General features: G+C 38.6%; 1 protein-coding gene across 1 annotated transcript in view; it reads left to right on the top strand.

The window, feature by feature from the left end:
- Positions 1 to 25,089, top strand: part of WDR26 (WD repeat domain 26) — a 31,866-nt gene extending 6,777 nt beyond the window's left edge. Inside the window, exons 4-14 of the mRNA XM_056487921.1 lie at positions 2,349 to 2,485; positions 3,052 to 3,149; positions 3,962 to 4,118; positions 8,737 to 8,875; positions 12,345 to 12,485; positions 13,761 to 13,880; positions 14,618 to 14,763; positions 15,259 to 15,337; positions 15,899 to 16,028; positions 18,659 to 18,844; positions 20,176 to 25,089. Of these exons, the coding sequence (XP_056343896.1) occupies positions 2,349 to 2,485; positions 3,052 to 3,149; positions 3,962 to 4,118; positions 8,737 to 8,875; positions 12,345 to 12,485; positions 13,761 to 13,880; positions 14,618 to 14,763; positions 15,259 to 15,337; positions 15,899 to 16,028; positions 18,659 to 18,844; positions 20,176 to 20,201 (1,359 nt within the window). The 3' untranslated portion in view covers positions 20,202 to 25,089. The remainder of the gene's footprint in view (positions 1 to 2,348; positions 2,486 to 3,051; positions 3,150 to 3,961; positions 4,119 to 8,736; positions 8,876 to 12,344; positions 12,486 to 13,760; positions 13,881 to 14,617; positions 14,764 to 15,258; positions 15,338 to 15,898; positions 16,029 to 18,658; positions 18,845 to 20,175) is intronic.
- The last annotated feature ends 1,856 nt before the right edge of the window (positions 25,090 to 26,945 follow it).

Genomic DNA, 26,945 nt, shown 5'->3' with positions numbered 1-26,945 from the left:
ATTGCATAAAAATGAGAAGTAGGAGGCAGTGTGTCCCAATGTTAAAACATGACCTGCAGTGTGATGTTACTGGAGTGTGACTCTTGCCTTAAGGAGGTTCATACCATTGTTTGAGTATGCTGTAGGGCAAGTTTTGGAGCAGTTATCGAAATAGCTTAGAAATTCAATTTAACTTCCCCATCATGACTTTAGTTGCTGCCCTCTGCTATTGATAAGTTACTATTTCAAGTTGCTTATCTTTTCTTCTACTTCTTCATTATGGGGACACTAGATTGCTGCATGAAATGTATAATGCTTTGTTTTTCTGGAGGCTTTTATATTCCTGATATGCCTAAATTCAGCATTCTGAGTGGTAGTATTCCTGTAATGCTTTCATGGAATTGTTGGGACTGATGTTATAAAACCCATGTTATGAGGTTTTTCTGCTCTTTTTACTTTTTCCTCTAATGAAATGAATTTAATATGCCAAGTCCTGGAAGTAAGAAGGGAGAAAAGGTAGGTTATCACATTTAATGGAAATATTATATAAATTGAATAAATATTATATGCAGTGAATGGAGAAGGAAGATAGGGAGGGATTGCAGTTTTTCTTACAAACTGGAAATATCAGGCTGTTCTTTATCTGGTGGTGATCATCAGTATGAGGTGACCAGGAGCAGTGAAATACAGTGTGTGTCTGCTACCTGGGCATCTCCTTGTATCCTGGAGAGCATGTGCACAGCTAGTGGAGGAAGTTCTTATCCCTCCTGCTGCTGGTATATAAGCAAACAGCGTGGGGTCTGCTGGCCTGCTGTATGGAGCCAACCACTGGGCTTGTAAATAATTGGGATATCTTTCATTTGGTTTTTCACATGTCAGAACATCGAAAAAAGTTGTCTCACCTGGAAGAACTGTAGAGTAATGGTCTAATAATTCCAAATTCAAATAAAGAGCTGGATTGGGAGTGCAATACAGGTTTGCCTGTCAGATGCAGGACAGCAGAGCACTACAGACAAGTTTGAACATAAATCATCTTTACTGTGTCATGTTTTATGCTTCACAAAGCTGTGTGGTAAGTTAATGGCACTGTATGTGGAAACCTCATTCTTTTGAAGAACTGAGTGTCTCTGGAATTGAAAATGCTTTATGTTTTAACTTTGGATTTAACATCTAGTGAGCCTTAAACTTTCATGTGAGCTTTAATAGGACAGGAACATCTTAAACTTCCCAATTATCCCTCTACTTAAGGAGGCTGGCAGTGTGTTTGAAACTAAGTAAACATTGACCAAATATGAGCATGAAAATAGTGAGGTGATGAGGTCTGATGAAAGCAAAGGAAACTGGTGATTGAGCTAGTGGTGTATTCATTAGAAAAGCAAATGTAGTTTGGTACACTTTATCTCCAGTCTATGTCTCACCAGCTTGTCCAAGCATGTACATTTTCCTCCTTTTCCTCTTCAACCTGGTGAGTTTTGTGGACTAAACCTGTTATTTCTCTCTGGTAACTGCAGTAAAGAATGTGTACAAACACAATATACTTGGTTTCATCCAGAAACAGCCAGTGTTTCTACTAAAATTAGTATGAGAAATTTCTAGACCTTCAGGGTTTTTTTTAATACTATTTTTTTTAACCCACAGAATATTTGTTGTTTTGTTTAACCCACAGAATAGCAGGCTTGATTATATTTTTTAAATGAAACAACCAAAAACTGTATAAGTGAAAGGAACATTGTGAAGTAACAGCACTTAATTCAGGGTGTTGAAATGACTCCTAAATATTGGAAACTATTATTTTCTGTAATCCTGAAAACAACCCCCCAAGGAAAACTAGTTAACACAACTACAAAAAAAACCCAAAAAAACAAAACCCAAACCTCAGGCAGTGTCAGTTTGTTACTGTTATGTTATGCAGCTACACAAACAATCCCTGTCAACACCTATGTAAGCAGTGTGAGAACTTGATGAGTTGTCCTCTTGTGTTCTGTGCTGTCTTGCAGTCTTAAATATGTGAATAGTTGATTTGGGGCCCTTTTATTGATTGTTTCACTGGAAAGCCTGTCTAATGCAGGGTTTGAAGGATGATAACTAAAGAGAGAGCAGGTGAAAACAAGACCAGTTGCAGTGGGGATCTGAGGAATGAGATAGGAACGTACTTGGAACCCCATCAGGCAGGGAGGAAATTCATTGATAGGTTAATTGCTGCAATGTTGTTGAAAAGCCAACAAAAGAAATTGAGTAATGAAACATTACTTAGAGCTATGTTTCTGAAGGGCATAGTAGAATGGTTTCTACTGTTCTGTTTAGGCTCAAACGTTTTCTGAAACTTCAGTCAACCTTTTTCCCCTGACTGCTGCTTTCTGTCATGTCAGAGGATGAAGTTTTTGCTGCTGCAGCAGAAGTACCTGGAATACCTGGAGGATGGCAAGGTCCTGGAGGCACTTCAGGTTCTACGCTGTGAACTGACACCTCTGAAATACAATACAGAACGCATTCATGTCCTCAGTGGGTAAGTGTTTGGGCTTTGAGAGCTCTTGCAGAGAAGTTTTTTAAGGAATTCTGTAGCTTCTGATTGCTGATGTTGTGAAGACTCAAGCTGTTTTAAAGCTACTATCCTGGTGAATAATAAGCTGTACCAAGATGTGATAAAATGCTGTTCAGTAGACAGTATTTTGTTTCAGATGCTTGAAAATAACCTTATGATAATTTACTTTAATACTACTAGAAACCAAATTAATACATAGGTATGGCCATCTGTTCTTGAGAATTATTAGCCAGTTACCTTATAATTTAACTGAGTATAATTTGGTTTGTTCTTAGATGAAAATAAGAACATTTCTACCTTCCTAAATTTGCATGTGTTTTGTTTTCTTTTTGTATGGACAGTTCAGAGATACTTGTTCAGAAGATGTGCATTTGTGAGAAATAGTTCCCTGCCTTTTTCCTTGTTGGTCTCAAGCTTAAGTTACCTGTTCCCAGTTGATTAAAAGTGTTATGATCTATATCATGCTTAAAAGTGAAAAGAACTATTCCAAAAAGACTTGGTCTGTTGGTGTATGTGCACTTTTGAAACAGGTACCTGATGTGTAGCCATGCAGAAGACTTGCGTGCAAAAGCAGAGTGGGAAGGGAAAGGAACAGCTTCCAGATCTAAACTTTTGGACAAACTCCAGAGTAAGATGTTCTAGTGTTTAGAATTCCTTCTCACCTCTGTTAAATCCAGTATAACTTTCACATCCCAGGGAATTGGCTGTGTTTGCTGGTTGGTTGGTTTGGTTTTTTTGTTTTTTTATTTCTTGGTTCATGGGGATACCTTTAGGTGCCTTTACCCTTTGGTCTTCTGTACCTAACCTTTTCCTGTCTCTGATAAACTGTTTGTAGTAAGAGCTGTTACTTCTTAGTTCTACTGCTTGCAGTAGTGATACAACTTGGTGATTAAATGCCTGGTTTAGGGAGGGGTGTGTGTGTTATAAATGCTAGCCACAGTGAGTGGTGGAAACTAAGTGTGGCCTATAACCAGTAGTGATACTGGTACTGATTGATAGTGGTCTCATACTTTGCTCTCAATTATGGTTTCTCCTCTCTTGTGGCTGTTGTAATACTCTGTCCTAGAGTTTTAAAACCCATGATATTCCTTATTTTCATAGTGCTGATAGAGAATTACTTAAAGGAGCACAGCTGATGGTGCAACATTGTAGATTTTGTTAAATACTGAATTTTGAGTTAGCTTGTGTAAATGGTGCTTGTTGGCCAGGACAATGTACTCTGTAACAACAAATGCCTTGCATACAGCTCTGCTTTCCAGAAGTTCATGCTTCTAATTCCAAGTGTATAGCTGTAAATTCAACAAGCTGTGTGCTATTATTTACTAAGGTCTCTTCCAAAACCACTCAAATCAAAGTATGCTCTTACTTGACACTTGCTTTTGGGAAGTTTTTTTTTTTTCTTCATTTGTTTGGTTTTTTTCCTTCCTAACTCCTCCGAAGCCTACCTGCCCCCATCAGTGATGCTTCCTCCGAGGCGTTTACAGAACCTGCTGCGCCAGGCTGTGGAACTCCAACGGGACCGGTGCCTATATCACAACACCAAACTAGACAGCAATCTAGATTCTGTCTCGCTGCTAATAGATCACGTTTGTAGTAGGTAAGAACCCTTCCTGACTCCTGAGATGGGCAGTCTCTTGGTCTTGTAAAATAATCTGATGGTTAGCAGAAATGTGAAAGCTGTTCTGAGCTGGTTTAACAGGATTTTACTGGGGAAAAAACAGTTCTTGCTAAATGAGCAATGGAGGTGGAGAGTAAAGAAGGTGCGTAGAGGTTTTGGTGTCTGGATGTGGGGTGATGGGATCAGACTGAAGCTTAAAAATTTTAATCAGATTGGTGTAAAAAAGTTACTGCTGTGCTAATCCATAGCTATTTATTTCTTATAATTTTGGACAGCCAGTCTGTTTATTCATCAGCCTAGGATTGTTGTGATTTTTTCACTGGAGAATCAGTGGTGTGTTGCTTATCCAGACTCTGTCTTCAAGTTTGCTGGAATGCAGAAAGCATGCTTCAGCAGGCTTCCATGAACTCAATTTTCACCTATAACTTTTAAGAATGGACACAGGTATTAGACACAAAGGTTAAAATAGAAGAGAAATGTGCAGTGGATTTTTTTCTGAGTTACATAATATATAACATGAATAATATAAAGAACTGTTTTCTTAGATTTGTAAGGTGGTAAGAATTGAGTGTCTCTTATGCCTTTGTATTGGCTCTTTAGACTGGATAACTTATTTTTGGTGACAAAATGGAGGCTGCTTCTGAACCTTCAAAATGCAATACTCTTAAATAGACATGAAACAGGAAGATGTTTGTTTTTAACAAATGGCTGACTTGAGCAGATTTTCCTCATCCAGCAAAACTTGGCTGAGGACCTAAAAACTCAGTGTAGCTTTTATGGAAAACTGCTGTGCTGTGCATAGTGGATTAAGGGAATAAGGACTAGAACATAAGGGCTATATGAGATATCCTTATGTATTTGTCAATATGTCCTTATATATTTGTCCTTATATGTGTAACAAGCTAACACTTGGGCTTATGGAGGAATTGTTTTCAGTTAAGGTTAGCTCATCTAAGGAAGTTAATTAAGAACTGATAAACTTGCTTATAGAAATTTTCTGTAGTCAGCTGCTTTAACTTGCATTCTTGGGTTACTTGGAATCAGTTTTTAAAGATGCAGTCTTCCATACTACTTTGCTGTAGCCATATTAAGATTTGAAAATTACTGTCTTTGGCACTTGATGTATTCAAGTGGCCTTTTAGCTTACAGTTTTGCTGCATTGCATTGTTTCAGCAGCTGTGTGTGTGTGCAGACATTTGAATATTGCCCATTTTAAGAGCTGTTGGAAATGATCATATACTGGTGTTGTGGCTTTCCTCCTTCAGAAGTGAGTCGTAAAATCAGTCTGCCTAGAAGAGATTTAAACTTTAAGCAAGTCCATGAGTAGTACTGGGTGTTGTGCAACAGGTTTGGTATTACTAATCAAATCCCAAGGAGCATTCAAGATCACTGTGAAGAGCTTGATTTACTGAAGCCAGGCTACAGAGAGCCAGATAGAAAAAATGCTACATGCAACAAACCTGGGTTTGAATTTCTCCCATCTTAATCTGTTTGCTGATACAAAAATTTGGCCATAGTTTGGGTTTTTGGTTTGTTGGTTCCTTTTTTTCTGATAAAGTAGTACTTCCTAAACTTACACGTTTGCTGTGTGTATGCATACGTAGATACTCATGGCTACTGTAATTTTAAAAACCACAACAAAAAAAGTATCTAAAAGTCCACCTGAAAAGAAAGGCTTCCATTCTGTCCCCATCCTATTGCATCTGCCTGTTGCAGGGGTGTGAGTGTAGTTTGTGGTGTGCTTTATGTGCTGCCATGCTTGGGCATGGTGAGGTGAGTTAGTGGAAGCCAGATTTTGATGAAGGTGACAGAAGTAACAGTAGCCTAATAGCTTAGACAATTTAAGTCCTGTCATATTTAATTGGTGGCACTACTGGTAAGTTTGCCCCTTTTTAATTGGAACTAATCCCTTTTGGACTTACAGCAATGTTTTGGTTAATCATGCTTGAATTGCACTATAAGGCAAAATGTTTAAGGAAAAACTCACTTGATGAGACTGGGAGATGTGAGTGAGGCACTGTTAGGAGTGAAGGTGAAGGATTTGATCTTATTATGAGATCTTGATAGTAAAGAATTGATGCTCTTGGGGATCATGATTTTGGGTTTTGAGAGCCTTTGGCCTAGTTGGGTATGTTGAGGTTTTCTTGTCCATTTACTTTTTTGGTTTTCTTTGTTGAGGAATGAATCTCTCATTGTAGGTATAGGTAATAAAAAGGCAGCTATTTAGTGTTTTATTGTATAATTTTAAACTTGTGTAAATACAACAACAGGAAACTTTACTAGATGCTTTATCTCAGTAAGTAATGGCATAATTCAGGTGTTTTGTGCTGCACAGAACAATTTGTAATGAAACACTTCAAATAAGATGAAGAAAAACCTTTGAGCTTCAGTACTATCTAATTACCAAAACTAGAAGCTGTTAAGACAACTGGTTCTGGTTTCTTGTTTCAAGACTGCTGCTATTTTCTTCCACAGTCAGGTTATTTAATGTGGTTTTGCTATTTGTGAAGTCAAACTTGTTGAGTTCTGTTTCACTAGTTAAGTGAAACAGTTTTGTGGGGGCACTCTGATCCAACTGAGTTGTGAGCAGCATAATTCAGTGTTGGGATGTGTCTGCAGCAGCCCTAATAACTGTGTGTCACCCCTCTTAGGAACCTAAAGCTATCTTATTCTGAGAGCTGTGTGCTCTAGCATTATCCTGCTTGTTTTCATGTCTACAAAACCTTGGCTGCTTTTCTTAAGCTTTAAGATGGAAGAGCTCTTTGTCCATAGAGTACTATTTTGAAATGGAATGTGCTGAAAAGACTTTCCACAGCATGCCCCTTGTACTTTGTGTAAATTATGGATGCAGCCTTACCTCCTAGTGCTGGTTGCTGCTCTGAGCAAAAACATTAATTTATAACATTATGGCTAAATAATAATGAAACACTGCTCCTGTAGGTGCACATCTCTGTGTAAGGGCTTGCCTGTTGCCCTCTAGACTTGAAGAAAAACAAAGTTGTCTTTCACGAGTGGGCCTTTTTACCTTGGGTTCAGTGTTCTTCCAGGGGCAACCAGGCAGTTCCTGGTCAGCTGAAAGCAGGAGCAGAACACACTTGTGTTTCTCTATAAACAAGTAAGTATGGACATACCCAAGGAAGCCAAATGTGTACATTTGTATGTACATTTTAACCCTCTCTATCATAAGACAGAAAATGAGACTGTATGGTTGTTTAGTGCTGCTTGATTCTTAAAGCACAGACTAGGAAGCCTCCTGTGATAAAGGAGCATAGACTGTGAGGGTACAGAACACCATGTGAAGCAGAACTTTTTCTGGCTTCAGGGAAGAAGAAGTTTTTAGGTGTCTGTCAGGCTGGCTGCCACCAAACTGTATTTTTAAACATGAATGTGAAGAAAGTAAGTTACCTGCTTAAATTAATGGGGGGGTTGATTGACTTTTTTAATTTTTATTTTATTTCCTTTGGTGGGTGGGTTGTGACATGTTGTTTTTCTGGGTTTTTTTTTTTAAGACAGTTTATCTCCAGTGATAAATACAACTGTGCATTCAAGGGCACTGTTGTTTCCTTAGTACCACTGTGTCCCATCAGAGTTGTGTTGCCCTGTTGCACTGGGTGCTGTAAAAGCTCAGCCTGTGATTAAACCACTTCAGGATCTCTGCAGCTGAAGAAAAAATGTCTGTGGTTAGAGACTATCTTTTAGTGCATCTGAGCAATGAACTTTTACTTCTTGCTGTATTACTGTGAGATAAATCTGCTATAAAAGCCTACATTTTTTTTATCTTAGCTCTGAAATTCTTGTTTGAGAGCTTGTAGGCAAAATTTAAATCAAATGAAACTTGTCTCCAGTTCTCACCTAACTTAATAATTTGACTGTTAGCTTTTTTTTTTTTGTTGTGCAACTAGAGTAATAAATATTAGCTCTAGAGGAATGTTTGAATCTTCTTCCCTAGTTTATCATGTTATATGTTAGATAAACAGCATTTTACAAAATAATTTAGATTTGAAAAGTTGAAAGCTCAATAGTACCTTGCTAGTTATACTTAGGCATTGTATGTGGTACTCTGCAAAGTAAAAATGACAAAACAAAGGCAAAGAAACATCTAATTTATTTCAAGGTCACATTCAGAAAAAGGAACTTTTATGTAAGAATCGTTTCTTAGCAAGATATAGCTAGAGTTAGATACATACAAAAACCTTATAAGCAAAAACATTGCACCTATGGTTCAAAGAGACCTATACTATAGTATTTTCTATACAGTAGAAAATTATATATTATTAATCTGTTACACTCCTGATGATGTCAGTTTAATTCCAAGTTACATGAAAGCATAACGAATTATGTGAGTGAAATAAGAGCAGTTCTGTGTTCTTATGGTTAATTATGATGACTTGATGGTGTGAGCTTGTTGCCAGATAAGACACTTTGTTCTGTACTTACTTGAAACAGCTGTTAATAGTGGTGTTTTCTAAGTTGTCTGGTCTTGCATTTAAATAAGGTTTTTGTTTGAGTTTTTTTTTTTTTTTTTTTAAATAATGTGACTTTAAAAAAACTTACTGCTTTCTTATTAATCTGTGAATGCATCACTTTGTTTTCCCAGGAAACAGTTTCCATGCTATACCCAACAGATCCTAACGGAGCACTGTAATGAAGTGTGGTTCTGTAAATTCTCCAACGATGGCACTAAATTAGCAACAGGATCTAAGGACACAACTGTTATTATATGGCAGGTTGATCCAGTAAGTGTGCAAAGTGTGAAAATGTGTATGACTTGTCTTTCCCTTTCCTCTCAGCTTTCTCCTGCTAGGATGGTGTGATTCTTGTAGGACAGGCTGACATGGCCTGTAGCCCTGTTACATCCCATTCCCTGGGATGCAGAAGTCTTGTCAGTCTTGTGGCTGTAGGATGTTTCATACATCTTTCCTACACATATCTATTAGTATATAAATAAAGAGGTTGATTGATGAATCTAATCCTGTTTTGACTTGTAGAAGTAATTACTAAAGTATGTCCATGTATTTCATAATAACTGAAGACTGGGAATAAACTTGAACATATACACAAAGCATTGGAAGTTGCTAATGCTTGTGAAACACTATCAGAAATAAGATCCTGACGGTTTTTTTAACCACACAGCTGCAGGCTGGTGTGTGAGGTGGATAATGAAAGGTTTCTGCACTTCCATACTGGTGTTAGGTAGGATTTGAAAGCTGAGTTCCTTTTCTTTCACTTCAGGTTAGGAAGCCATATAATCTGAGTCCTTTTTTGCTATTAAAATGATGGGAGGACTTTAAAACCCTGTTCCATGTGCATAATTGTTATGTAGCTGCAGAACTAACAGCAGACACCATGGCTTTTTTAGGCATAAGACTGCTGTGGTTTGTGTCTTACTGGGGCCAGTGTGCTCTGGGCCAAGAGCTGCATAGCAGCAAAGCTGACTTCTGTGTTTAGTTTGGAAACTATCTGTATTTTGTTTGTTGGTTTTCTTTTTGGTTTTAAGAGCAATTTAGATGAATTAAGGATCAAAAGTTTTTTGCTGTTAACTTGTCACTTGACTGTAGATGCACATCTTCCTTCTATATTATTGGGTTTTAATAGCAAACATCTTGATTAGCACATCTTGAATTGTTAGCTAATAGCTGCTTAGTAAAACCACATAAATGTTTTGTGTTTAGAGTAAGCATTTTCACCAAGTGTTGCTAAAGAATAAAAATATCAAAAAAATAATTGGTGGGAAAGCAGTTTTGTAGAGTTTTATTGGTTTGCCTCTTTTTCTGAGTGCTTTAAAAAAAATTGAAACTCTTCCAAACAGGTGAATACTTAAATAGCATTAGGCCACATCAAGTGATTCATTTTCATATTTGCCAGAACATGCTTCTCACATTTCCTGTAGCAGTTGACAGTGTCTTTTGACCCATAAATTTAATCTGTTTTTCAAGGCTTTAGACATACAGAATTATTCTAATCTATTTGCATAAACGACATGGAAACAAACATCCAGCAATGTCTAGGCAAGTGGTGGGGGAGCCCTGTTTTAAATGAACAGTGTTTGATTTTTCACACACATTTCATGTGTGTGAGAATCCATTTCTCCCTTTCTTTCTTCATCACCCTTCTTGAAATGTGAGGACACTGCTGCAATGTGTTGTCTTAATTTTATACCTTGAATTTCTTAGTCTTTTCTAAGACTCAGCCACATGTCTAGACTGTCTTAACCTATGCTTCTGTTGTCATTTTTGTGTGCTAATTTCAAAGTTCTATCACAGACTCAGCAGCATTAAATAGTGTCTTGAGTTGACTAGGTTTGTGTGGGATGCATTATTTGGCTGTCAGGAAGTGTGACAGAATCTCTGTGGAGCACAAAGGATGAGCACAGTGCATCACCTTGTCTAACATGCATCTTCTTTGTTAAGAGTTCTCCTTTAGCTGGCTCCTTAAAAAAAATCCATTCTGCATTTTCTCAAAATGATTGACAGATTTTTGGCATTTCAGCCAAGGCATTCAGATACTGCAGACTTGAGTTGATGCCTGAATAGTTGCTTGTCATACTCAACAAAAATTTGGGAAGCTGTATGTAAGGGATAGAAGTGCTGAGATTTCTTTTGGTGGTGTGTGGGAGGCAGGTTGACTACATTTGGGGATGTTTGCCTGAAATACCACTGACTGCTGTTTTAGAGCATGGTATAGCAGCTTTATGGTATTTGGAGGGAAGTATGAGAGCAGTATGGAAGATAGTAACAGCCACAGAGTGCTATCATGACAAGAGGAATATCTTATGTATCTTGTTCCTCTTGAGTTTCAAATACACTGAAGTGACAGGATACTTTAATCCTGTTGTAAAAAGAAATGTGTGTGTTTCAGACAAGCTCCAGGATGTGAGATGATGTCAGACATGACTCAGTTTCCTTGAAAATCACTTTAGCTATAGACACAGGAATGTCTAATGCAGTCTGGGAATAATGATTAGAATGGAAAGGGGGTCTTGAGGAGGTCCATTCGTTTGCCCCTCTTTCTCTGCACTGTGAAGATAATTCTCAGCTCACTTTCTTTTGAGGAATTTACTTTTTCTAGCCAGCAGAACCCTCAGTGCTGCAGGCTGGCTGAGTGTCACCAAATCCTTCACAGTTGATCCCAGGAAACAATCCTTCATGTCACTCTTCCTCTGGTCTTTCTCTTTAGAATCAAGAAGTGCTCTGTTGATTAATACTGGGGAAAAAAGAGAGAGAAGGGACAATTAGAGAAATCAAGCTAGATTTTCAAGCTAGTCACCCTTTCTAAAAAGAAGTTGGAGATACAAGCATCTGCTATGCATGGAAAAAAACAGAGGAGGGTGGGTAGAGGGAGGACAATTTGATTGCCCTTTCCAAGAGGCTTCAAAATAATTATTATCAGCGTTTTAACAAGCTCTATTCTACTTATGTATATGTATGCTGTTGCCAAGAATCAGTGCTAATACTGTACTGAGGCATGTTTCTGTATTTAGGAAGCCAATGTGTGGTTGTTTCACAGTATCTTGCTGTACTATTTATTTTTACAAGCTTCCTGAAAAGTTAAGTTCCTACAACGAGGCAGCAGTAAAACAGTTGTAATGTAGAGATGATACAAGATGCTGCATGTGCCAAGTATGCTTCATTCACTAAATCTGGCAGAAAACAGCTTGCTGTAGGCAACACTTCTGAAATAAGAACACCTCTCAAGGAAGTTTTTAAAAATACTTTTCTGTGAATCTCCTTCCTTGAGCAGCACACACAAGATACATGCAAATTTATAAAAATACTGGCACTTAAAGATTTTTCCTTTTAAGCAGTTGTGAAGGTTCTGGTTCTCTGTTTAACCATAACATGTTTCCAACATGTCTTTACTTCTAAGAAAATAACTTAATTCTATAAAATATAGATAATACTACTTTAGTATTCCAGTAGATGTAGAAAGACTTGATGCTACAGAAATCTTCTTTATTAAGGCAAGTGTAATGTAATGTAAAGCTTTGTACACAGTGGTAGTTCTTGAGTTTTATGTTCAGAATCACAGAAGATTAGAGAAAAAAAAACCTCTGAGTGTTCTTGTTTTCAAGATTGAAAGTTAGGAGCTTTCATTTTCTGGCCCTGTAAACTAGCAAACCTGTCATGCTGTAGATGGATGCTGTGGAGATGTGAATAGTGGTGGGAGCTCATTTGCATTGTCTCAAGAACACCTCTCTTGTTCCAGGACACTCACCAGCTAAAACTACTTAAGACGTTAGAAGGTCATGCGTACGGGGTTTCCTACATTGCCTGGAGTCCAGATGACAACTACCTTGTTGCCTGTGGCCCAGATGATTGTTCTGAGCTTTGGCTCTGGAATGTACAAGTAAGTGGTGGCTAAGAGTGAAAAAGAAAACTTTGTGGTCAGCCTGCTGCTTTTGTTTCAATATCTAAATGCTGCAGGCGTGAAAGAAATAATTGCTGCAAACTCGTGCCAAGGTGGCGATGTAAAGAAGAGATGCTGATCTTGCTGTTCTCTCAGTTTGAAAAAATAATTATGGCAGCCTGCGAATGCTCTTTGCACTTTGGACAGAACTGAAATTGGAGTTCAAGTCTTAAGTGTCTGGGATTGTGCAGCAATTCTGATGTGCTGTCCATTTCTGAGAAGGGATGGCATAAATGTGTAGGATGTCAGAGAGCTCCTGAAGAGAAGGACAGCAAATGAATCAAGAGAAGCTGAGGGCATTATTATCATTGAAGGGAATTGCTCATTGATGATTTTAACAAGTAGCAAAAGTAAAAGATACAAACTATTTTACTTCATGTAACTCTCCCAGTGATGTTAAAGAGGCTTCAATCTATGATTTCAGAGCTTCATCTTTCTGTCAGGCACTTGGGCATTTTGCCATTCCTTCTGAATTTGAAAATCACTTTCTGCTGTTGAATTTTATGGGCACTTGAGTTGATATAAAAGCTTCCCTTGCCTCGGTTGAGAGCTGTATAAACTTCCTTGTGCTGTCTTGGACTCTGAACTAATTTAGTTTCCTAAAACAAAAACACTCCCTTTCTTCACCCTTGGAACACTTTTCTGTTTGATTGACTAAATTGGCTCAGTGAAGAGCACTACTGACAATGCCACTCATTGGTGTTCTGTCTTGTGAAACGGTGGCTTTATACGCTTGGCATGAAAGCTAAATTTTGGCATGGAGAACTTCAGCTCAAGGAGGAAAACATTCTAACTACTGTTATATTCCTAACTTCTTACTAAAATGTATTTTGTCACCTCTTTTCTTCTAATCTCTCCCTGCCTCCTTTCTTTCAGTGTTTTGATTTTTTTTCACTTGATAGTGCTTTCACTCTCTTGACTTGTTCATGTAATTTCTTTTCATTCCACTCAAAATCTTTTAGTTGTCTAGCACACCAGCCTTTCCTTCTCTCTTGATTTGAGAGACAAAGACATTGTCCCAAATTAAGTCCAGATTCACTGGATATACTAAAGCAGTTCTGCCTTTTCATTGCATTATTCATAAATATATGTTGCTTTTTAATAAACCTCTTGAAATATATACACTTCCAAACACTATTCGTGTCAGATAAAATTCCAGTGCGTTTTTGGGAAAAGTTCTGGTGTAAGGCCCTGCTGCCTTTGTTTATTTTCCAGACTGGGGAGCTGAGGACAAAGATGAGCCAGTCTCATGAAGACAGTTTAACAAGCGTGGCCTGGAATCCTGATGGGAAGCGTTTTGTAACGGGAGGGCAGCGTGGACAGTTCTATCAGTGTGTAAGTTCTCTCCATCTGCCCCTTTGAAAGCAAAGCAAGAAATTAAAGTTTGTTTGCAGTTCAGGTTTTGTGTGTGTGTGTACACTAAAGCTTCTGATCCTAATTTCAAAGAAGCAATACATTAATGCAAGTATTTCAGCAGCACTTTTGTATGGAGCAGTTTGAAGGGTTTGAGCATCTTTGGTCTGCCTCAAGGAGGATTTATGGTCTGGAATTTTTTTCTTAGCTGCTTCAGAAAAAAAACTAATGAAAAGCAGTATTTTTGTCCACAAGTGTTTTTATTCCACAGAATTTTGACTATATCTTTCTTAGATTTTGCATGTTGTCTTTGCTTAGTGAAAACAGAAATGTGAAACCCTCTTTACTCGACTGGTATTGGTTTGGGGTGATGGTTGACAGTTTCACCATATTCTTGATTATTTTTCCAACTGATTGCCAGAGCAGTAATGTAGTATGCAGACTTCATTGTGAAGGTCAGCTCAGTGATGGGGTGCAGGTGTCATGTGGCATGCACAAGAAAACAAGTGATAGAAGGGCTTCTCTGCTCTCCAGGGCAGATTCCTACAAAAGCCCTTGGTTAAGACCACCAACTCCTAATTCATTAAGTCCTCCCTTGTAAAGGGTAAGATTGCTTTCTGTAGCAATTGTCTGAATAGAAAGTGAAAAATATTTTTTTGTGTCACAGCTCCTCAGAAGCCTGAGACTAATGGTAGAATGTTTTTTTTCCTTCTGCTCAGGATTTAGATGGTAATCTGCTTGACTCCTGGGAAGGGGTGAGAGTACAATGCCTTTGGTGCTTGAGCGATGGGAAAACTGTTCTAGCGTCGGACACACACCAGCGAATTCGGGGTTATAACTTCGAGGATCTCACAGACAGGAACATGTAACTACCTCTTCTTTTTGTCCTGAATTCTTGCTTCTTAGTATCAGAGGAAGATTGAGGAAGGGTGTGGGGGACAGGATGGGAAATTATATACTCAGTATTAAAAGATGGAACAAGAATTAGTGAGCAAGTTTCAGCAAGCAGCATTAGATCACGTATTAGAAATAACTTCGTAAGTACTAGAGTAGGTTTCTGGTGATGTTTTGGAATTTCTATCATCACGAGTACTTACAGTCCTCTCAATTCCTGGCGCATTTTAGTAGGTTCTGCCTTGAATTTAGGAGTTGAGGTCTAAAGTCCCTTTTGGTCTTGGTGTTTGGCCTAAATATAAACAAGTATTGCAGACCTGCCTTGTATTGATGTATAGAGTCATACCTAATTTCAGATTTGGAACTGTTTTTCTCTAAGAATACTGCAGAGACAGAATATGCCTGTTGTCTCTTGATGTTGCATAATTATCTGGTTATCTTGACTGTCATGTCTTTACCATTTCAGAGTACAAGAGGATCACCCTATTATGTCGTTTACTATTTCAAAAAATGGCCGTTTAGCTTTGTTAAATGTAGCAACTCAGGTGAGTTGGGGATGTTGAAAGGAAATTAAAATAGATCTGCTTGCAACTGCTACCTGTTTTTAAATATTTTGATGCGAGTTGGAGTATTAGATATTAACTAGTTGTATATTGTGCAATATGAAGGCCTTAATGGTCATAAATATAGCATGGAATTCTCTGATAAGAAGGTAATCTTATTATTGAGACCTGAATTATTTTTTTTTACTCATTTATAGTCAGGAGTTTTATATTGGGAAATATGTAGTATTAAATATTATTGTCTGGCTGCTGCGTTGAGAAGCCAGGTACAGCAAGAACTGTGGTATGTCTGGGGACATAGATTTTATGTATCTATTTCTGTTTTTCAAACATTGGGTAAGAATAAAGCTTTCAGAGTGGAAGGGACCTAAAGGTGAAAGTCAGGTTTAGTAATTTGATGCATCTTTACTCTTTTCACCTACTGATAGTACCGAAGTTGGCTCTAAAGTAGTGCACTTCCATGTGTATTTTTTCATTGTTCAGAAGAATGCCATAAATAACATTTAATGGTAAGATGACATTCTTTGTATTTCTTACTTCCAGGGAGTTCACTTATGGGACTTACAAGACAGAGTTTTAGTGAGAAAGTATCAAGGTGTTACACAAGGATTTTACACAATTCACTCGTGTTTTGGAGGTCATAATGAAGATTTCATTGCGAGTGGCAGTGAAGGTAACACCATTCTCCTTTGCAGAAAACTGGGACACTGTATCCTTCCTGTTCCTTCATCTTATAGGTGACAGTTGCTAACAACAACATTATAAAAGCAAACCAACTGGTTCATGAAATAAATTTGAGGTGTGCTGAGATTGTGGTATACTTCAAGAAGTAATTGTGGGCTGGCAGGAAGAATCTTCTGAGAGGATGGCAGAGGTAGAATGCATTAATTACTCTTTTGTGTTCCTCCTCTAAAGCAAAAGCATCTGCACAGTTTTAATTAGAAGTGGGTGGGGTGTTCTTGAGGATTTTTCTTGTTGTGGTATTATATTTAGACTTCTGGTTTGAATAAAATTTACTTCTGGGGAATAACAGCTTCATTTGCCTGTTGAAGATACAGGTGTGGTGAGGTTATTTTGATTTCAGTAGAATCATTTTAATTACAGACAGAGTAGCCTCAAATTAGGCAGTTGTTGACGTAGTCTGGTAGAGTTTCTTGGTGATTAAAGGCTTGTGGTATGTTTTTATTCAGCTGTCTGTGGCAAGAGTAGAAATTTGTTAAAAGCTTATGTGTTGAATTGGTTCAGTTCTGTCACTGGTGTAGTGCCATAACCTGCCATGGAGGTCACTTAAAATTCATGCTTATGCAGGGCTAAGAATTACACTTGTAATATGTAAACAAATTACTGTGAGTACTGTGTAACTCACAGTTCTTAGGAAACAAGGTTGGCAAAGGCATTTCCTGCTGTCTGTTTTTGGAAAATACTAAGTATGTCTAAAATAAAACCAAGTTTTACCCTCAGACTATATCCAGTGGAATATGACTGAAGGACAGCACCCTCCAGTCCTCCAGTCCAGTGTGAACCTCTTTTCATGGTTGGACAAGCTTCTTTGAGACCTGAGTGCCTGGAAGTTCAGGATTTGTTTAGCCATAACTGTGTGGTTGTGTAGGTGTAGATACTGTCATGCACCAGTCCTTTTTTCCCCAGTTTATTTGCTTTCTATTGTCTTCATTGTTTAAAAACCACTGTAGTTGAAACTGATGGTAAGGAGCTGATGGTTCCTTAGATTTCAACTGTCTGAAGCTGTCACCTTTTTGTAAATGTGGCTACTGAGGCTATTTAAAAAAAAAACAAAAAACTGGTCACATTGTCATAGCTGGCTTTAAAAAGTAATTGATCACATTGTCATTACCTCTTAAAACATCTTGTCAGCTAGGTAAGGATTTTCCTGACAATTGCATTCATAGGAAGGAAACTGAGATCTCTGTCTCAGAGGGGAATTGACTACTGCCTTCATGTAGCTATCTTTTTTCCAAAAACTGCTTGGTCTTTAGGCTTTGGTTATCTGACAGGGCAGAGGCTTGTGTGTGTCTAGTGTGTGAATTGTGTTGTTTGGTGAATGGCATGGATGTGTAGTCTCCTTGAAATCCTACATGGAATGGAAGCACAGCCAGAACATTTGCATCAGCACAAGCACATGTGAAGGTGGTACCCTCAAATGAGCTGGTTCAGCACTAGACAAGGGAGTTACCACCTGGGGAAAAGCCATGAGGCTTTTCTAGCAGGGAGGTCAGCAGTGTTTTATGAGGGGCTGGGAGGAGGAATAGGGGAAGAGGTTTGTTTGCTGAGCCTTCGGAGTGACATCTGTGTGAAAGCCTTTCAGACAGATCAAAATACTTTCATTTGATTTCTAGATCCCAGTACTAGGCTTTTGTGTGATACTGGCAGTACATACTTTGTGTGATACTAGCAGTACATACTTGTCCAGTTTATGTGGCTCTGTTTGGAATATTCCCAAGGCATTCCTAGACCGGTAAATCCACAGACTTGTTACAGGCTGCTGGTCTACAGCTGGGACAGCTCCCCCCTTCTCCTCCCCACCCCCAATTTATTCTTTAATATGGTTGGTTATAAAGAATGACTCTTTAAACATTGCAGTAGAGTGTCTAACCAGTTGCCTGTTCTTTATCTAGCATGTTGCTAGAAGTAATTAAAAGCTTCCCATCACAAAATAGGATGTGTAGGGTTTGTGTCTACTTTAATATATACAAATTGATATCTTTAAATACCACACAATAATTGGTTGTCAAAGACAGTAGTAGCTCACAGTTTGAGCCATTAAGCTTTGCACAGTGTTACAGGTTTTTAGTATTAAGATATTTTTCATAAACTGTAGAGCTGTGATCTTATCTGGTACTCATCAACAGGAGGTGGTTATAATTATTCTTAGTACTCATGACTTTCTAATGCATTTATTAATTTGAAAATACAATTATTTGAGGGGGGTGAAAATCTGCTAGTCTTCCTTTTGAATAAGGTTACAACTCCATACCTGTAATTAAAGAGTAGTTTAGTTTCTCTTTTTAGCTTTGTATTGTCTTACTTGCATTGCAGTTAAATGTTTTTCTTCAAATACCCTGTGTAGTAGACTTGCAGGTGTTAAAAAAGAGTGTGTCTCTTAATGGAAGAGCTTTGCCTGCACTCCTTTGATCACTTTTAGAAGAAAAGTTTTGTTAGCTCTGTTCCACACTGGACACTCAGGTTTTTGACGTGGGTTTAACAAGAGCTGGTTGGAAGCGCTGTTGGCTTCGCGGGGCGCGTGCAGAGCGGTGCTGCTGACGCTGCTGTCCGTGCTTGGCGCAGATCACAAGGTGTACATCTGGCACAAGCGCAGCGAGCTGCCCATCGCCGAGCTGACGGGGCACACGCGCACGGTGAACTGCGTCAGCTGGAACCCGCAGATCCCGGCCATGATGGCCAGCGCCTCCGACGACGGCACCGTTAGGATATGGGGACCAGCGCCTTTCGTAGACAGCCAGGATATCGAAGGTAAGGTAAACGCCTTGCTGAAAAAGCACCCGCTGCTCTGCGCTTTTTCTACTGCTTCTGTTGGTTTTTATCAGTGTTTACCATTATTCTGACATGGCCCTCTAGAAAAACCGTGTCACTAAGACCCTAGGATTATAATAACTTACTCCATTAAAAACTTGCTTTCAGTGCTTAGGTTTAGTAATGTACAATGTTATTAAAATTTAAACAGTGCATTCTAATCACACTGCAAATTGAGTAATGGTATTGTGATGGTTACAAAAGGAATTTCCAATGTCTAGAGAGAGTGTAAAGTTTTACTGGAAAAAATCGGCACAAAATTGAATCTTTACTAACCATCAGTAACCATATGTGTCTAGGGGAGAGAGACAATTGTTTTATTGCTGCCAAAATGCACCCAGGTGTTCCCAGCCCTTCTTGACTCCCCTAGGATTGTTAAAGGAGATGACTGTTTGGGAGTTGTTGTGCACTTTATATGCTTCTGTCATTATGTATTCCGTCTTGCAGTAAGAATTTACAGGGAACATTAAAATGATATATAGTATATCCTGTTGCCACAGGACCTCATAGATGTGACTTCAAGGGGAACCTTGGCAAAATAATCAAAGAGAAATCCATTAAGTGCTGGTAGATAAGTAAACACCTCTAGTTAAGAATGTTCCTTAGGTAAAAATGGCTGAAAGTTGGAAGGCTGTTGGGAGGAAGAATTACCTCCTCTCCCTGCTCCAGTGCTTTGATACATCTGCTTCTAGTCTTGGACTAGGTGGACCAGCCTGGCTAATCCGTAACACCCGGAATGCCCCCATAAGGAGTCAGAGCCTGTCCTCCAGCTGGTTTTACTCATGGCTTTGTTGTTTGGTTTTCTCCATTGAGCTGCTTGCTCACTCTTTCTTAGTTCCTCCAGAAAATGAACCAGTAAGTGCCATCAAAACCAAACCAACCGCAGATGGATTTCTCACAGCAGTGCTTTCGCAAGAGGTGTGGGTGCATGGAATAATACCTAACCACTTAGGAATCCTAAATGGGTGACAAGACAGCTCTGTAATTAGCACACTCCCCATGAACTTGTATGTCAGTGTGTGTTACTTCTTTTTGGACCAGGTGCTTTTTGAGTACCCACACCTAACATGCTAAAATAATTTCTAGATTGTAATGAGTAACTTTATCTAAAATAAGTAATTTTAAGCATGGAATTTAGCTACAGTATAAGATCCATTAACTAGTGCATGTTCAGTTAAAATTTATGTAAATACACTGTATTGGTTATGAACTGTTGCTAAGATCTTCAAGCTGTGATTTCTTTCTTTCTCTCTGTTTTTGTTTTTGCTCAGAGGAATGCAGTAGCATGGATAGTTGATGGCGAATTTGGAGCAGACGACTTCAGTTTAACTTAATTAGTCGTATTTTAAATGGCTTGGGATTTGGTGCAAACAAACATGATTGATAGCTGGACAGACATGCTCGTCATGAAAAAAGAACCATTTCTGAAGCCCGGTTGGGGCCAAACATTTGCCACCTTTGCTTCATAGTAACCAGTCGAGATGAAGCACGTCTTTAGAACTTTGTTGGACACCGTGTTGAAATTACCCCCCCATCGGTTGTGAAGAACTGTGCTACATTCAGGCTAACCATTGAACTCAGTATATATATTTTTCCCTCCTGCCTTTTTGTCTGGCAGGCTACTGTTCTTGTTGCTCTTCTGTGTAATGAAGTTTAAATGCTTGTTTGGAACACTTTATTTAACAGTTTAGAAGGCTTGATAGAAAGAGTGCTTTAGTCTGAAGAGTATACATTGGATAGGAAAGTATTTCCTTCTCTTGTTTCTCAAGTCTCTCTCCGCCTTACTTAGCTTGAGATCTTTGCAGCTTGGTTCATGGATTCTAGCCTTGCCCGTTGCGCAGTATATCTATCAATTGAGAGGATAAACCAATGAACTATGTCAAAAGCACTCTCAGTATCACATTTGACAAAAAGTTTTGTACTTTTCACATAGCTCGTTGCCCTGCAAAGGGGTTAACAGCACAATTTTTTAAAAATAAATTATTTATAGGATTAAAATGACTTCATTTGTATACATTTGGAATTAAAACAATGCAAGAAGTGTCGTGAAACACGGTATCACTGATGCTTTTCTGGAGTGTCCTGAGACCCAATCAGAAGCAGTGGCTGGAAGGAGATTTATGTAGGCAGTGAAGCTTGTTTCAGATGGAAGAATTTGCTATCCATCTTAACAGATAAGCTGTATTAGTTAGGAGAAAAAAGCATTCAGACTGCATCACCAGTCTAAGAGTTGAAACAAGAAGAGGTCTTTTTGGTTTTTTAATTACATAAATATATGCAACAATGCTGGTGTAAAAGGTAGACTACACTTTGAGGGAAGAATGAGTTGAAAGAGTCCTTTCTTCACAAAGTCAACACTTTGTATAAGTAATTTACGTACAAATCATAATTAAACACTTGTATTATGATGGAATTTTTTTCTTTATTTGATAAACAAGGGTGGACAGATTTTTTTTTATTGAGAATATACTTTTAAGTTTGCAGATAAAAATGCCTCTCCCAGACCTTATTGCAAGCTGGGGTCATGAACATCTTGAGACATCTAGGAGTAGTTCCACTAATGTCTCATGTTAAAAAAAAAAAAAAAAGACATTTATAGTTTAAATATTTATTCTTTTTGACATAAACAGGTGGCCTGGCATCTCTGTGCTTCTGCACTACACACAAATCCATTATGGGATGGCACTGGATTCCCTTTTGCCACCTTGGGTGGAAAGGTAGTGTTGGTACTGCTGCAAAGTAAAGAAGGAGCAGGGAAGGGCATGCCACCAGGAGTCATGTGAGCAGAAGTGTGGACTTCATCCTTTCATGAGATAATGATTTAGTGTCCTTATTAGTCACGTGTAGAAGAAGGGTGGGGGAAGGTGTGCTGGAATTCCTGGGAAGAGACGTGTAGCCACTATGATGAAAGGGAGTGTGGTGTTTCCCAGAAAAACAAAGGTTAGCAGGTTAGATTTTCTTTTTTCTTTTAGATTCCAGCCATGTGTGTGTGTCTTGCCTTGTGTGCAAACTTAAACATGAGCTAAGATTCTGATATGTGGTTGAGACCAGCCCTGAATCTGACATATGAGTCTTTAATACCTCCAAAACCAAGTAGGGACTTAATGTTCAGCCTTAAAACTAAGGTGGAATGTTTTGATAGCAATTATTGTTTCACAGCACTGAGAATAAATGTGTGAACTTAAGATTATACATCAGTTCCTTTTTCCTTTAATCAGTTCTGGAGGAAGCTCTTTATTTCCCTTCCTAGTTCAAACAGTGGATGATGAGTTAGGCCTGTGGCCTTAATGTTGCAGGAAAACAGAAAAGTTCCCATGGTCAAATTTGAATACACTAAGGGGTTTAAGGGAAAATTAATTACCTAAATTGTAAACAATGAATTGTAAAAGTATTTTACATATTCAAAACGTGGTATAATTCATAAGCAATGCCAGCATGTGGATCTTTGGAAGTTACTCTAGTATTGACTTATTCTGATTTGAAAACGTTAAATTCCAAATTTTGTTTAGGGAGAGTAAGGGGAATAATGGTTTTGATGTCTCTTAATGTCTCATGCAGTGGTCTGTCACTAAGTACTCATGGAAATAAAGTGGGAGCTTTAAGCAGGTGGTGAAGGCTGGTTCAAATCTCAAGTGCAGATTTGAATTCTCTTGTGCACTTCAGGCATTTCTAGTGTGGTGGCCATAACTAACCAGAGTGAGACTGATACAGCTGGGGTGGTGTGTGGGCTGATGCCTGCTTTCCACAGCAGTGCAATTAGAAATTTAAACATAGGACCTCTGCCAAAGCACTGCCCATCTCTCCTGGACTTGGTTTGTCCCTCTGAAGGACACTTGAGGTATTTAGAAGCTGAGTTAGGGAGAAGCACTTGTGGGATCTCTCTCCCTTAACGTTCTGGTGCAGCCATGCCATGTAAAGGCAAGTTCCAAGCAGGTGGCACTGCTTCCAGAGTGTCTCATGACAGCCTGTTTGCATCTTGTGGGCCATGAGCAGGCAGGACAGAAAGGTGAGATTAATCTACATTTTGCCACACTACTCAGTCCAACAGTAGCTGCCATTAGAGGTGTAGCAATGAGTTCCATCTCAACCTGGAGGTGAAAGAGCAACCTAAACTATTCACAACACATTGCATATTCACACTATGTGGATTGAAAAGTACCAATACTTTTTGTGCACAGACAATAAAATGAGACTGGGGTGGGGGGGGGAGACCCAAATCAGTTTGCTTATTTGCAACACACTGATTTCCATGTGCTTAAAAATGTTCATAGGCTGGAGTGTAAGGCTGGAACAAGTACACACCTACAATAAATTACTGTATTTCTAGTCAGCAGGCCCATGGTTTTAGACAGGAAAATACTGTGTGTACTCATTTTGTAACTTTCTCTGGTCACCTGTTGGCTTCAAATATTCACAGTAGCCCCAGGTTATTATCAAGGCAGATCTCAAAGAAAAGTAAAATGCTGAAGCATTTTATTATCTGAATGTTCTTTAGCTGTTCAGGTAAGTAATTTTGAAGGCACAATGGAACACAAAAGGGAAAATGGTAGCTCTGTTCATGTTTTGGAGGGGAGGGAAGATGGGGAAATGACACCTTTGTTTTTAAATTCCCTCTGTCTTTTCTAAAGTTCTCCAACTTTAAAGTTAACTTCTCTTTATGATTGGAGCAAAGATGCAAGCTAGAAATCTGCCCAGATCTTGCCAGTTACTTCTCAACTTGGCTTCAACCAGGTAATGTTTAATAAAATTGTCTGCTGTTGGGAGTTGGTGTCTAGTTGTGTATTTTTACACTGCTAAGTGATACTCCCACCCAAAATCAGTTGTAAAGGCTTCCTTAGCAGGAAGTACAGTTAGCTGTAGCTTGAGGGGATATGTTGTAGATCCAAATGGGGAGGGAGGTAGAGAACAAAGAATGGACATAAAAAGCAGGATTTACTGACCAACAGACTACTGTAACTCAAGGGGGAGGAGGAAAAATGCACTTTCAATAGTTTGTCCATATTTTTAGCTACAAAATACACTTGTATCTAATTTCTTTTGAGACGACTATTAAGAGGAACACCCATCCCATAAATGGCTAATCCTCTTTTTGCCCTCCTCCTGTCTTTTCCACATTGGCTTGAGTCCATTTTCAGCTGCCATACTTGGTTTTTGAAAACTGCTACTTTTAATGCTGTCTAGAAAGCAAAAATCATTAACTATGACACTTTTTTTAAACAGGGTGGACTTAATTGAAGTATGCAGTGTTGAACTACTGCTGCAGTAGCTGCCTCTAGTTGAAATAAACTGTAGCCAAGTTTTCTGTCTATTCATGCAGATAATCTGGATTCAGTAAAACATCTGTGAGAGTGTTCCTCCCATCTGGTGTGAGTGTGTGTGTGCATGTGTTCCACAAACAGACAGAGAACCAAATGTTCTAGGTACTTGTCATGTTTTATTGCATACTTTAAGTCGTGTGTATGTGAAGTGTCCTTTGACCAGAAGGTTTTGGTTAATATCAGTATATTTTTATAAATTTGAAATTCATTGTGCCCCATCTTTTTTCATAAACATTTTTCATTCTTAGGGTATACGTGCTAGATTTGAAACTTAACATTTTTAGGCACAGATGGAAAAAGTTATTGGCTCCTTGAAAACATATGGGACAAAATGGATCCTCAAAGCATGTATGTACTTACAAACCAAGCTGTAGAGATCAAGAAAAGAACTTTATTGTTGATCTCAAGATTTCTAAATTGTCAAGATTTATATGGAGTTGTGGTGGAACTAGTTAACACTTAGAGCTTTTGGTATGTAATGACTATTTGCTATGGACTGATATTAAATGTTTCAAAGGATTGCGTTCTTAAACTTTCTGGATTTTTGTTACTCTCCTCAGATATTATTAAGTAGTTAAAAATTTCTTTGCTATATTACATTAAAAACATAAGAACTTTGGGTCTCGTATTTATTTTCACTTGTTTTACTAATTATTTACAGAACACCGTTTTAACTTTTTTATTTTATAAATGTGTAGTATTTTAAACATATCTTTAAAAATTGTTCAATTGGAACTACATTAACTTCTGATTTGTTTTTATTAGGATTTTTAAAAAAAATACACTTTTTCCATGTTGGTGCACAGCACTTAACAGAAATGTTTGTATTCCCTTTCTTTCAATTCAATAAACAATAAATAACTGGAATGAATAGTTCTTAGTTTCCCTAACTTCACTTATATGACTGACTTGGATGTTAATTTATTGATCATTAATTATAGATTTCTGCCATAGTATTTCACTCACTTGCCAGGAAAATTAATTTGTGTCAGTGTAGGTGCAGCTGAGTCACTCAGTGCTGTGTTCAGGTTCTCCAGGCTCTGCTGTCTGGCTCTAATCCAGCTCACCCTGTGTTTGTGCTGTACTTTAGCACTCAACTTGCCCATGTCCTAGGCTGTGCTTATCTCACTTGCTCCACATCTGCTCCCTTGAGGCTCTGTGAAACCCATCGTTCCTTAGTGCTGCAGCTGGCTTAAATACCAGACTCTGGTTGCTGTAGGTGATCTGTGAGTTTTATGGGGTTTTTTGATACTTCATAGTGAGGAGGTGCTCCTAATGTACTTGGATCTCCTGCCTTTGTGTTCCCTCCAACTGACCCCATGTTCTTGTCCCTCCTTCCTGGACCTTAAACCAGAACCTTGTCTTTGTCCTGCATTTCTATTCATCTCTAGCTTATATTGTGTTAAAAAGTTGTGCCTGAATTTCCACTCCCTGTAGCTTTTCCAAACTCAAGCATTTTGCTGATGTGCATGCAATTTTTGAATTATTTTAAGTTATGTATTGATTAGAGGTCTTCACCCCTGCTAGTAGCACCTTTATATTAACTTTGTTCTCTCCCTTACAGTTTAGGCAGTATATGCCAGGTCATTCTGACTTAAATGCAGCTGACAGGAGTAGGGATGCGCCTTATTCCTCTGCCTGTCCTCCTTTGTGCCACTTCCCTTGGCTGCTGGTATTTGCAGGAGGATTCTTGGGTTGCAGACCCGCTTCAGCCATAAATTATTCACACAGCAGATGAAGGAAGTTACTAACAAACCCAGCTAAAAAAAGCTGTGCTTCACCTGCCATCCTGTCTGCCTTTAATGGGTTAGAGTACAAAAGAAACAGGTTTATGAATTCTATGGACCTGTGACTTTTCAGCATTTGTAAGATAAAAGTCCTGTGGGTTTGGAGTTTATTTTTTTTCCCTAATGTGCTGTTTTGGGGCGGGTTTTGTTCTTTAAAGTAATTCACATTATTTCAAAGAAATTCCAAAAGGAACCTGAGAGTAGATGTGTTTCTTAATTAGCTTAAATCCAAACTCTGCCTGAGGAGAGCCCTTCCTTACACCTTGTCCCGTGCTCTCTGTGCTGCCTGGCCACCTCCCTGGTGTCTTGCACATGCCAAGTGTCACCTCATCCCAGAAGGATGGCAGTGCCAGTTGTCTCCTTACTTTAAAAGACCTCTAGTGCTCTGAAGGGTAACCACTGAGGCTTGCATGCCTCTGTTCCTGCCAAAGCTAAGCTGTGCATGTACTGATAACTGCATGGTGGTTCATAATATGTAGCCCAAATTTTCCTGCTGCTACCTCCAATGTCCATCACACCCTATACTTAAAGGCATAAGTGGTCTTTTGGCAGTTGTACAAAATCCTAGAGAGCTTCTTGTGAGAAAAAAGGAATTAGAATAAAGCTCTGACAATCCTGAACAGATAAAGATTTGCCTTTTGGGGCTTATCAGGGTTTCTAGTTGATTGCTAACCTGCATGTAGAATTGTTCTTAGGGCTACTGGTCAGACCACTGATTTCTACCATGTTCCATAATACAGAACCACTTTAAAAAACCAAACCAGTCGTTTACTAGATTGAGGATGCAAGTACATTCTTTTAAAAAAAGGCTCAATGACCAACAGTGTGTAACTAATGATTAATTAGGGGAATACATACCCAAATGCAGAATTATTAACCATTATGTAGCCTTTCTGAAAACTGATGCAGGATGATCATCTTTGCAAGCTGGCTGGG

The sequence above is a fragment of the Oenanthe melanoleuca genome, chromosome 3, assembly GCF_029582105.1.
Source record: "Oenanthe melanoleuca isolate GR-GAL-2019-014 chromosome 3, OMel1.0, whole genome shotgun sequence".
Taxonomy (NCBI): domain Eukaryota; kingdom Metazoa; phylum Chordata; class Aves; order Passeriformes; family Muscicapidae; genus Oenanthe; species Oenanthe melanoleuca.
The sequence above is the reverse complement of the archived record's forward strand: the minus strand, read 5'-3'. Positions and strand labels throughout refer to the sequence as shown.